Source organism: Choristoneura fumiferana, chromosome 6, assembly GCF_025370935.1.
Source record: "Choristoneura fumiferana chromosome 6, NRCan_CFum_1, whole genome shotgun sequence".
Lineage (NCBI taxonomy): Eukaryota > Metazoa > Arthropoda > Insecta > Lepidoptera > Tortricidae > Choristoneura > Choristoneura fumiferana.
In genome coordinates this window covers 14,284,863-14,297,568 of record NC_133477.1, presented here as the reverse complement: position 1 = coordinate 14,297,568, position 12,706 = coordinate 14,284,863, and the positions used below count along the sequence as shown (strand labels likewise).

General features: G+C 37.7%; 1 protein-coding gene across 3 annotated transcripts; it reads right to left on the bottom strand.

The window, feature by feature from the left end:
* Positions 1-591: 591 nt before the first annotated feature.
* On the bottom strand, positions 592-11,655 carry Shmt (serine hydroxymethyl transferase). 3 transcript variants are annotated; one of them, XM_074089370.1, is made up of 9 exons: positions 11,324-11,655; positions 10,706-10,938; positions 10,205-10,320; positions 9,322-9,482; positions 7,011-7,206; positions 6,393-6,523; positions 4,822-4,962; positions 2,142-2,361; positions 592-1,025 (listed from the first exon to the last, which is right to left on the bottom strand). In XM_074089370.1, exons 1-9 carry the CDS (start codon positions 11,438-11,440, stop codon positions 787-789), a joined length of 1,554 nt encoding a protein of 517 aa, XP_073945471.1. In that variant the 5' UTR covers positions 11,441-11,655; the 3' UTR covers positions 592-786. The 3 variants fall into 3 exon arrangements, with proteins under 3 accessions (XP_073945471.1, XP_073945473.1, XP_073945472.1); XM_074089372.1 differs by lacking the exon at positions 11,324-11,655 and adding an exon at positions 11,141-11,286; XM_074089371.1 differs by lacking the exon at positions 11,324-11,655 and adding an exon at positions 11,176-11,285.
* Positions 11,656-12,706: the final 1,051 nt, after the last annotated feature.

Sequence of the window (12,706 nt, the reverse complement as noted above, 5' to 3'; positions counted from 1 at the left end):
ACCTGGACAACCCTGCGTAGTAATTCAGTGGTGTGTTAAGTTCCCAATCCGCACGTGGCCCACGTGGGAGCTACAGTCCAAGTTCTTTCATTCTGAGAGGAGGCCAGGTCCCTGTAATAGCACTTATATACGCAGAGATATATGCCAGGACGAGATAGAAGAAAATACCCATTATGAAAAATACACACCATGAGCCCGTATAAGGACCTAGTGACGCTCTTCTGTAAAATATCTCTTACTTGGGACAAACGAGACTAGAACGCAGCATCTTTTTTTATTTAGCATACTATTACCCTAAAAACCTAAAATTAACCTAAAATTGCTCCGAAGCGGTAACGTTTCGTGTGCTCTGCCTAACCCATTTGGGAATACAGGTATGATGTGTGTGTGTGTGTGTGTATGCATATTATTACGTGAGGTTAGATCAAAAAGAAAAAAAAACTTGTGGAATCGCTAGCATTTTTTTGGATTGTTTAATCACATCAATCACCATCCCAGCCTATACACGTCCCACAGCTGGGGACAGGCCTTCTATTAGAATGAGAGGGCTTATTTAAGTTCACAATTAGCTAAGCAAAGAAAACAAATGAATAAATGATTTACACAATAGGTATATTTTTTAACTGTAAAACAAGTTTAATATTCAAAAACAACTCTTAGAGATTCCGTAATATATAGCTTACAAAATTACGTAAAGGCACTTTACTCTTACAACTAGGTTCATTTAACGTAGTTACTCGTAACATACTTAACAATGATGGAATGATTTTAGCGGCAAAAAATAAATTAGTATGTTTCAAAACCAGGCAGTGGGAATGATCGGCTGAAGTTTTCAATCTCTTCTTTGAGCTTGTTGACTTTGGTTTGGATTTCTTTGTTTTCCTCTAACACTTTGTTGAAGTCTGCTAGCTTGGGTCCGGAGATCTTGGTGATCTCTTGTGCAAGTTTGAGAGATTTGTCGATGTAATCGACCACTCTGTCTATATCTTCTTCCTTGAATCCCCTAGTTGTTAGGGCAGGAGTACCTGGAAAACAAAAAGATTATTTCTTTTGGTGTCTTTAGTTTTTGGTGAATCTTAGAAATATCTTAGAAACATGAAAAGTTTTAGACGAGGTAATGGCGGTTTCTTTCTAGACGCAAAGGAACTAAACCCTCAGGGCGATCGAATTGAGACTTTTCTTTCTGAGTTAGGTTTACTAGGTCACTAAGTCTCACACTCCGCAGTTCGAGACTTGAGTTCGTATCGTGATCGCGGCGATTGCGCTAATAGGTAGCAGTATGTAGTAGAGTTCGCTGCTTGCGAAAATTTTTGCTACGCACAGTGAAGCGTTGGAATCAGCTTTGAGCGGGAGTATTTCCGGACTGGTACCACTTAGGGATCTTCATATAACGAGCCTACTCTATTCTCAATAGGCCGGCAAGGCATCCATAACTCGTGTTGTGAATGTCTATAATGGGCGGCGGTGATTGTTTTCCATCAAGTGATCCACCTGCTCGTTTTCTCGTATCATATAAAAATGAAAACCGGCTAAGAGCGTGTCCGACACGCCCAAAATAGGGTTCCGTAGCCATTACGAAAAAAATAAGTAATATTTTTCTAAGGATTTCGTATTTTATACCTTTACTCTTAAACTACTAATAATTCTCAAGTAAACTTAGCTGTTATAGTTTTCCTTGAAAGTTTGATATACTTACTACCATTTACAAATTTTCCACCCACCGGTTTAGATTTTAGAGGGGGGGAGGACGCCCGATTTTAATGAAAATTTGCACTTTAAAATTGAATATTTTGCAAACAAATCATTGAATCGAAAAATCGTTTTAGCAACCCCCTAATGATTGTAAAGACATATCCAACGATACCCCACACTACAAGGTTGGATGAGAAAAAAAAAAACACCCCCACTTTACGTCTATGGGAGGCACGCTAAAAAATTTTTTTTTTAAATTTTTATTGTACTATTTTGTCGGCATAGTTTACATACATACATATTCGTGCAAAATTACAGCTTTCTAGCATTAATAGTCCCTGAGCAAAGCCGCGGACGGACGGACAGACAGACAGACATGGCGAAACTGCTATAAGGGTTCCGTTTCTGCCATTTTGGGTCCGGAACCCTAAAAATGTGTGGTCACTCACCGAGCCTGATGCCGCTAGGGTTGAGCGCGCTCTTATCGCCGGGCACGGTGTTCTTGTTACAAGCGACGCTGCACAGCTCGAGGATGCGCTCGGCGCGCGCGCCGCTGAGCCCGGCGCCGCGCATGTCCACCAGCGCCAGGTGCACGTCCGTGCCGCCGGTCGCGATGTCGTAGCCGCGGGACGCGAGCCCCGCGCACAGCCGCACAGCGTTCTTTATCACCTGCCAGGGACAAGTCAGCCGTAAACGTAAACGTCTCTCATTTAAAGGTTTCAGTGGTTAGAGCTTTCGAACCGGCCCTAAACTACGGAGTGCGAAATCCGAACTTCGTGTCTTGTCGTCCCGCTGACGCTAATATTTATTTAATACTAGCTTTTGCCCGCGACTTCGTCCGCGTGGAATAGTAATTTTGGGAAGTATTTAATTTATTTAGGATACCTATTCTGCCAATAATAGTACATAGAAACTTCTACGGTTTACCGAAAATAACCTATTTTAATACATTGCTATAAATATAAACTATTTTTTTTGTTCTTCCATCCATCCATCCACCCGATGTTCTTTGGTAAAACATAAATATTTTGCGGGTAGCTACAATTTAGCAATACGACGTGTATTCTACCCTGCCAACACAAAAGGACTAATTCTTCATAGTGAACTCTTGACACCTTACGTCCTTTATTGTAAGTTAGGAGGGTAGGATTATAATTAAGACGGCATTTTTACTAAGCATAGCTACACATATTTCCGATAAATATACTTATAGGTATGTAGTAATTTGTTTGGAATTCCTTAAGAACTTTCATCCCCATATTTTCAAGTAAATAGGTTAAAATTTGAAAAGCGCTGGAGCAAATGTTTTTTAGGGTTCCGTACCTAAAAAGGAAAAAAATGGAACTCTTATAGGATTACTTTGCTATCCGTCCGTCCGTCTATCAAACCTCTAAGTCAAGGCAATCAAAAGCTACAGTCATTAAAAAGGTGTTTCCAAACCAATTGCCTTAACAGAAAAAGTTATAGGGTACTTCCGGCTGTCCTAGAAACTTGGAATTTTGCATAAAGGTAGCTCTTATTGCATAATTAATAAGAAAAATCTGAAAATCAATTTTTCATGTCTGACTGTCTATGTGAATACGCCATCTAAAATGACCCCACATTGCGTACATTTTGCCTATGAGCTTAGAAGGCTCTACTAACACTGCATCATCCCCTCTGCTAACATCCCCTCGCAGTTAAAATTTTCAAAACGCTTGAACAAATATCTATTTATTTCTTATAAGTAGTCCAATGCCAAGTTTCATAAAGAACCATCGATTTATCTTCGACAATGACGATCTTCCATATAAAGTTTCATCCCCTATTTCACCCCTCACAGGAAGAGTTTTAAAGACGCGCGAACAAATATGTATTTATCTCTTAGCACGTGCCCAAATGCCAAATTTCATAAAGAACCGTCGAATTATCTTCGACAATGACGATCTTCCATATAAAGTTTCATCCCCTATTTCACCCCCTCACAGGAAGAATTTTTAAAAACGCGCGAAAAAATATCTATTTATCTCTTATCACGTACCCAAATGCCAAGTTTCATAAAGAACCATCGATTTATCTTCGACAATGACGATCTTCCATATAAACTTTCATCCCCTATTTCACCCCCTCACACGAAGAATTTTAAAAAACGTGCGAACAAATATCTATTTATCTCTTTTCATGTGAAAGTGCAAGTTTAATAAAGATTCATCGATTTATTCATCGATAATGACGACCTTCCACATAAACTTTCATCCCCTATTTCATCCCCTCACAGGTCGAACTTTCAAAAAAGCTCAAACAAATATAGACTTATTTCTTATTAAGTGCCTAAATGCCAAGTTTCATAGTTTTATCTTTGACAGCGACGAACTTCCACCATATAAACTTTCATGCCCTATTTCAACCCCTTAAAGCCTTTTTTTCGCGATAAAAGGTAGCTTATTTTCTTTTCCAAGGTCTATTCTATCTCTGTACCAAATTTCATCAAAATCGGTTCAGCGGTTTAGGCGTGAAAGCGTAACAGACAGACAGACAGACAGACAGACAGACAGAGTTACTTTCGCATTTATAATATTAGTATGGAAGTATGGATGAAAGTAAGAGGGACGGTACGATACGAACATCGATTTTCGAATTTCGTAGTAGCCCTCCCGGTCCGATCCCTGGTCGGGGCAGGTATTTGTATGAATTAGTTTTTGTTAAAAACTTTCATTTTTAATACGAGCTTTTTTGCTGACTGCACTTTTTTTGACTGAACTTGCATTGTCATCCAAATTCCATTTCCATACCAAATTTCAAATTGATGCCTTCACTCATTGATGCTTGCTCTCGATTCTTGGGTATTTACTACGCATTTAAGATCATGTACATATCTATCTATTTAAGTATGTTTGTTTGGATACTAGGAAATCCTAGTACCCATAACGCAAGGTTTTCTGACAGGCGAAATATCGCTAGATGGCGTTAGTATCGTGAGGTCCATTTGACGTTACAGTCTTGCTTCTGATTGGCTCATTTCGTTATTGACCAATCACAAACGTGACGCAAACGTCAAAGTTGTCAAACGGACCTCACGATACTGCGCCAACTAGCCTGTCACAAAAACCCTATTGTGGTCAAGTGTCCCGCCCGTGATATTTATCTTACCTGTTTTTGGTAGTGCACGAACTCGGGCGACTGCGCCTGTTTCATGGCGGTGGCGATGGCGGCGATCGCGTGGTTATGCGGCCCGCCCTGTAGCCCCGGGAACACCGCCTGGTTGATGCGCGACTCGAAGTCGTATAGCACCTGTCAAACAGTCCAGTTTACTACTCCGCAACCACAAAAGACAGCCTACGTGCAACATATTATGTGTTTCCAAGCAGGGGGGCTACTACGAAAATCGAAGTTTGTATCGTACCGTCCCTTTCACTTACGTATTAAATAACATAAGGACGGCAAGATACGAACTTCGAATTATGCATTTCGTCGTAAAGGGCCAGACCGAAACTGCTCCAATTCCAAATCCTACTACAAATATTTAAGTGGAGTTAGGTTATGTACGCATTATGCGGCTGAACGCGCGGTTTTAGCGCGCCATCTCTTTCACAAGCGATACTTTGAAGAGGGACAGCGCGTTGAAATCGCGGTTAACGGCATAGTGCGTTCTTGCATTTCATCACATAAAAAAGAGAAGTTAGTAATATTTAAAACGAAAGAAGAAAAGAATAACAAAAGTTGAAAACATTTTACTGGAAGTGGGTCAAATTACTTGTAAGATTTCATAATAAAAAAAGGTTCTGCAGTAGTAATCTTTTCTTGTACGAAACATAAAATGCTCATAAAACCGTCATCTAGAACAGTTCAAAATGCAACTCCGTTTCTGATCAAGCAACCGTCAAGGCCTGTGCTAGCTGACGTAGTTTGCACGGAGCGGGTCGGCGACTATTGAAAAAAAAAACCGGCCAAGAGCGTGTCGGACACGCCCAAAATATGGTTCCGTAGCCATTACGAAAAAATTAAGTAATATTTTTCTAAAGATTTCGTATTTTATACGGAATCTTCCAAGTTTAGGTATATTTTATACCTTAGGCTGCTATTTACTCTTAAACTACTAATAATTTTCAAGCAAACTTAGCCGTTATAGTTTTCCTTGTAAGTTTGATACTACTACCGTTGCGAATTTTTTCAAATTTTTCCACCCACCGGTTTAGATTTTAGAGGGGGGGGGACGCTCGATTTTAATGAAAATTTGCACTTTAAAGTTGAATATTTCGCAAACATATCACTAAATCGAAAAATCGTCCGTGCAAAATTACAGCTTTCTAGCATTGATAGTCCTTGAGCAAAGCCGCGGACGGACAGACAGACATGGCGAAACTATAAGGGTTCCGTTTTTGCCATTTTGGCTCCCGAACCCTAATAGTATGAGCAGCGCTAACTGCAGCGCACCCGCAGGCGAGCACCCGCACCAGCTATGGTAGGCCTACACTACAGGCTTCATCCGCACGACAAGTTATAAACCGGCGTTAAATTAAATTATTGCCCACCGCTCAACATCAAAAACTCAACATTGTTCGACAAAAACCGCCGCTTTTTAACATATACCTACTTGGGAATGCATTTGTTCTATTTGTGTTCTACGTGCGAATGAGACCTCACTGTGTAATTTTCACTACATTCATTTGTGGTCTATAGCTAGTTACTAAGTTTACTTTTATAGTTGAAACACATTATACCTTGTCACCATTGGGTTTGACCGAGCGCACGCCTTTGCGGAAGAAGATCACGCCAGCGCGCGGCCCGCGCAGCGTTTTGTGGGTGGTCGTCGTTACGATATCACAGTACTCGAACGGACTAGGGATGACGCCTGGAAGCATAGAAATAAGGGTCACTCTCATCATAAATAACATCATCCCCGCCTATATTCGTCCCATGCTGGGCACAGGCCTCCTCTCACGAATTATATTATAGCCTTCGCAAATTGTGAAGCTGTAAGTTCTTATTTTATTCTTCCGAAAATTTGACCTGCTGGTAGAAACTAGCCATCGAACATAGGGATCTTCCATGACATGACTTAGTTATAAGAAGAAATGATATTTTATATTGTTATAAATACATTTCAGGACTGACCATGACCCATTTAGATCTCACTTCTTTTGTCGTTAAAGTCAACAATCAAGGCATATATCATAATATGGAACTTGGCTCTCTTTTCACATTTATGTTTTGATGGGATTACCTATTACTGCATATATTTGAAGTGCAGATTTTTTGGCACTCAGTTTATTTAGTGCTATCGAAAAGGTTATCAGACTCGTGTTAAAAACATATTATCTGGTCTTGACTAGTATTACCTGCAGCCACTAGCCCAGAGATATGTGCCATATCGGCCATCAAGTAAGCCCCATTGTCATCTGCGATCTGTCTGAACCGCTTGTAGTCGAGGCAGCGCGAGTAGCAACTCATGCCAGCGATGATCAGGCGAGGCTTGAACAGGCGCGCCGTTTCCGCCAGCTTGTCGTAATCTATCAGGCCAGTTTTTACGTCTACCTGTAGAAAAAAAACAACATTTTAATTTCGAAGACTCAAACGGCATTCCATTGTTCCCTGTTCGTAAGTGTAATCGAATTATAACTCGGTAGAACCAGCAATTAATGCAAAATGCTAGCAGGAATTGATCCAACACCTGAAGCCTAATGCCTAACGTTTCTGACGCTCGCGATCGCAATCAAATGATAGTTGTTGTACGCGAAATCTGCCATTTGATTGCGATCGTGAGCGTCAGAAACGTTAGGGAACACGGCCTCAGGCGTTATTATTATCTAACATGCTGTGAATGCCCATCGCTTTCATCACTTCTTTCGGTTAAACAGAGAGAGACCGCATTGTCTAACGCGCATACACTTGCGAACCCATTTACTATATCTTTGTACTCTATATCAGCGGTAAACAAATATGAATAATATACATAGTTAACCGTTCACCAACCACATAAAATTGCTATGTTATGTTAGATGTAATTTTAGAAGCATTTTTAAAAACTGGATTAAAAAATATGGTGCCATTGAAGACACAATCACAAATGGTGCGAACAAACAAGAGATTTTTTAAATCTACTATATACTACTACTAAAGTAGTGTAACTATAGCATGATTTATTCAAAAACTACATTTCGTACATGTTATTTTAGTGAAGAAAAACATTAATTGGCTTCCTTGGACTGTTAACAGTCTATTCAATATAGGAATGGACAGAAGGAAAATAGGTGCTTTATAATGCACACTTTAGGAAGTCATTTAAAAAATTGTTTTTTTTTTTGTATACAGTCTAAACTTAATTCTAATTAAAATATCGAAGACGTCAATATTACTTTCAATTAGTCATTAACTAAGAAGTCGTTTATTGCTATCCCGCGGGAACTATGCAATTTTTCGGAATAAAAACTATTCTATGTCCTTCCTCAGGACTTGTACTATCTGTATACCTACTCAATTTCACCTAAATCGGTTCAGCAGTTAAGACGTGAAGCAGGTTGCAAAAAAAATACAGACTTACAAACTTTCGCAATTATAATTAATATTAGTGAGATTAACTTTGCTATTTTTCATATCATAATTTAAAAACAATAAAAAAAAACTTTTCCTATTTCGTTAAAAACAGAAACGTCTTCCTATAAAATAACTAAAGAGGCAGAGGTAAAGAACATTCTGCAAGAAACGGAACGTTTATAATATTGTTTAGTCATGAAAAATTTTGTACATTATTTATAGTTTTTAATCGCCAGTTTGGATCAAAATGTGATGACCTTTAATCATATAAATACTGAATAGTTAACTTTTCACAACTAAAGCACTGCACCAAATTTGATGAAATTTGGAATTGAAAAAAGCTTGAACTTCATAGCAGTAACTATGAGTAGAATATTTTTAAACAGGGAAGACCGGATGAGTGCACGAAATACAGTTATTCAAATTATGTATAAATATAAATCGAATTAATATTATGTAGCAAATTACGTATTAATACTGTGTTATTTTGTAAGTACATTACGTATTAATTAATCTACTTACAAACTAAACAAAATTACGACTTAATTTTATTACTTCTTTTATTCATCATCATCATCATTATTAAGACTTCACAATAAAAATGTTTAGAACCTCTTAACTGTGACCTACTAGAGTCCAATGTTATCCTGAATGGACTATAGTTTATCACAATAAGGTCATAAAAGCAAACAAATAAATCAGATAATTACATCAGACTGTATCTACGCCGCGCATGGGTGTGTAAGTTGTGTTGATAATACTAGTTTCTGAAAATAGCTTACGATAAATGAAAGATTCCTATATGTGAAGTGGTTGAGAAAGGTCAAGGGTTCAGCTCTTGAATGAACCTGTGATGCTATTTTTAATTATACATATTGTAAAAAAAATTATGTTTACTTTTAACATTGACTGCATTTTTTTAATAAAATGAGAAGAGTGCAAATCAATGTACAAGGAGTTTCTATGTGATAATCGAGCTTATTAACAAACTCAAAATTTAATTAAATAAAATGTATTCAGTTTGTGATGTAGTTATTCAAACCTTTAAAAGCCCCTGAGTGTCCAATAAATTTTGCTTCTAGTATTTACATACTTCAAAATGATGAACTTTCTTACTTTGTAAGGCATACTCTCGAAGAAGATGGAGGTGGCAGATATCTTCTTGGTGGCTGTGAAGAAGCCATGGGTGAGATGACCACCGTCTGGCAAGTCTAGGCCCATGATCCGGCCATGGGGCTCCACCACACCAGTGTACACAGCAAAGTTAGCAGGAGATCCTGTATGGACAGATAGGTTTAAGGTCTTCACACACTTATCGATTCCAAACCAACTCAGTTTTGGTTGAGTAGTCAACTATGTGATTGATCCATTTCGATGAATGGTCACTAGTGGACAACGTAGTGTCAACCAGTGGGCAATGCATGGTCAAATGGATCAGCTGTCTTCTAATATAAAGTTCTCGAGTGAACAATGAATTTTCAGTAAGTAATCAATAATTAAACTGCAGATTTTGTTTATCCTATAAAGATGTAAGGAAAATAATAATCAAGCCTACAAGTACACTTGACCAACTTGAATACTAATTTACAAATATGTATTTAAAACTACACATATACATGGAATTTTCATAAGTTCAATACACAGGTGTTTTTATGCTACTGTTAAATAAACAATTGGATATAGTTTTACCCCAACATGTATATAATTTATCAATACCTGGGCTGGGGTACATAAGTCAAACCAGTGATCGTCCTTCATGGATTCCGGAAGGAACTGCAGCAAGGGAATGTAAACCGGTTTGGTGAGGTGAAGTTTAAAAGAGCTTGTTATAAGGTTCCATCAAAAATTTCATTTTTAATACAAGCTTTTATGCTGACTGTATTTTTTGTCGACTGTACTTGCATTGTCATCTAATTTAAATAAGTATAACAAATTTCAGGTCCATCTAAACCCTGGAAATGGGTAAAAATTTAACAAAGCTTGCAAAAATAAAACTAACCAGAATAAGGCTGGACATTGACTCCCCATTCTTCTGGCTTCAGTCTGTATGCTTCTAGAGATCGCTTCTGTGCTAGAATCTCAATTTCATCAATAAATTCATTGCCTCCATAATATCTGTAACAATTTAGTGTATTTAGAACTGTATAGCCTCATCCGAATATGGGCTTGTAATTGGATGTCTTTAAGCACCAATATTAAGAGTTATAGCAATGGAAATAAAATTCAAATTTCAACAACTTTGGACACAGGTTGATTGATCTGTATTAGCACAAAATTGATTGAGGTCATTAGTTGCACCATTATGATATCAGATATGGTTTATAAGTTTTTACACTTTAACCGACTTAAATGAGGATTTTTGTTCAAAGTAATTTAAAAAAAGCATATGGTTTAGCAGGTAAAAAGTTATACCTACCTATATAAAAAAATAAATTAAGAGATAACTGGATAACTTCTTAAAGTTTGTCAAAAGGTATACTTTTGTATTTCAATTACATACCTTTGGTGTGGCATGCCTTCAGAATACTTGTTGTGGAGGCATGAGCTCAGGCACTGCAGAACAGGAACAGATGTGAAGTTCTCTGAGGCAATCATCTCCAAACCAGCCTCTTGACGTTTCTTCTCCTTCACAATAATATCAAACAACTCTGGGTCCGTGTCCCAAAGGTTTCCATTAAGAAGTTTCTTATCCATAGTTGTTGCTGTGGTTATTTGTCTTGATATAAAAGGTTTCTGAAATACACGAGTTTATTTATAGGTAGCAGCGACGTCTTAACGATTTGGCCCCTTATTGAAGACTGACTGATCTCTAACTAAGCATTGACCTTAAATTGATATGGCGATAACGCAATCACAAACAAAAGTTGATTGTTATTAGTTTCGTCAGGCTCGTTATAAATATTTTCAGTCCTTATATGCCTCTACCTACACTTACACATGGGAAACTACATAAAACCAAGAAACACTCACATTTCGTTCACAGGCGACTTAACCTAGGTACCGACACAACGTGCTGAACATGAGAGGATGCTCAAACACTAATCAGAGCCTACCAAACCAATACCACTTATTTAAACCGGCACTTTACGTTTAGGAACTTTAGAACGATTACACTTACCTGAAAGTTGATTTTAGCGTGAACAGTAGACGTTGAATTCTTTAAGCTCGGTAACGAAAATCGCCGAAATTTTCTCGCCACGTCGTAAAAGCATGTTTGCAAGACCTTGTTACTCATGATAACGAAATTGAAATACTATTGACTAGAATAATGGAACAATATTCTGTTTTTCTCTGCACGAATAGCGCTTATTTTATCACTAGTGATAACCCATTATGAACTTTATTGTCACGTAATTTTGACGTTACTGACGTTTCGGTCGATTGATATTATTGCTTTTTTCTAAAGTAACCGAAGACTTGCAAACGAACTCTATTCTGCCGAGACTTGAAATCGAATGGCATTCCGTGTATTTGAGAACGTAATTCGAAGTAACGATTTGTTTATACAGTCTCTTATCAAACATGTCATTATGCTTTCGATTTGTAATATCAACATAACAGTGATTGTTACCAGTTACTAAACAAACACATAACAGCCTACCTACAGGGTATCAAGCAAGGCAGTGATGCAGGGTTGGAGTAGGTAATAACCTTGACATCTTCACGCTTAAAAGTAAGTAAGTAAGGTATCTTGTGTACTTACCTACCTACCTAAACAGGAAAAATGTATTAGAACAGCCCAACGCAGGCGTGGTCCGATGTGACCCCCCCCCCCCAAAATCGTACACGTCAAATTGAAAAATCTTCGAAAAAATTACAAACATCACGCATCAGCTCTAAGAGCTGCTAGTGTATCATTTCAATAATAATAATAATAATAATAAAATGTAAAAAGCATTTTTTTTTACCCTAGCCGCAATGTATTATTAATAGCGACCCCCCACCCCCAACATTTCAGGCTGCAAAACCGCGCCTGGTCCAACGTGAATCCAACCTTGATTTGCGTTCTTATACCTACCTGCTGAGCTGGCAACGTTGCATTTTTGTTAGTTTTTCTCGATTATTCGATAAAAATTGAAGGAAAATTAAAAATGTCTGATAACACTTCTTAAATATAAAATTAATGTGTCTTCTCCAATGAGTATTCGTTATACCTAGACTTTTATAAAAGTATCATGAATAATTATTGGAGTAGACACATTAACTTATATATTCAGTTGTGTTCTATCAGACAATTTTTTTAATTTTCATTCAATTTTTATGAATAATCGAGAAAAACTAACAAAAATGCAACGCTGCCAGCTTAGCAGGTATAAACGCTCTTAAGTCTAACAAACCTACTCATTATCATTATCAAATCGAAACATGTCGAACAAGACACGATATAAGACGTGAGTCATTTACCTGGGTTGTATTTCACTAGGTATAGTCTCCTGATAATCGTTCAAATGTTAATTGGAAGAGATCACTTTATGGGATAAGTTCGCCTTGATACATCTTT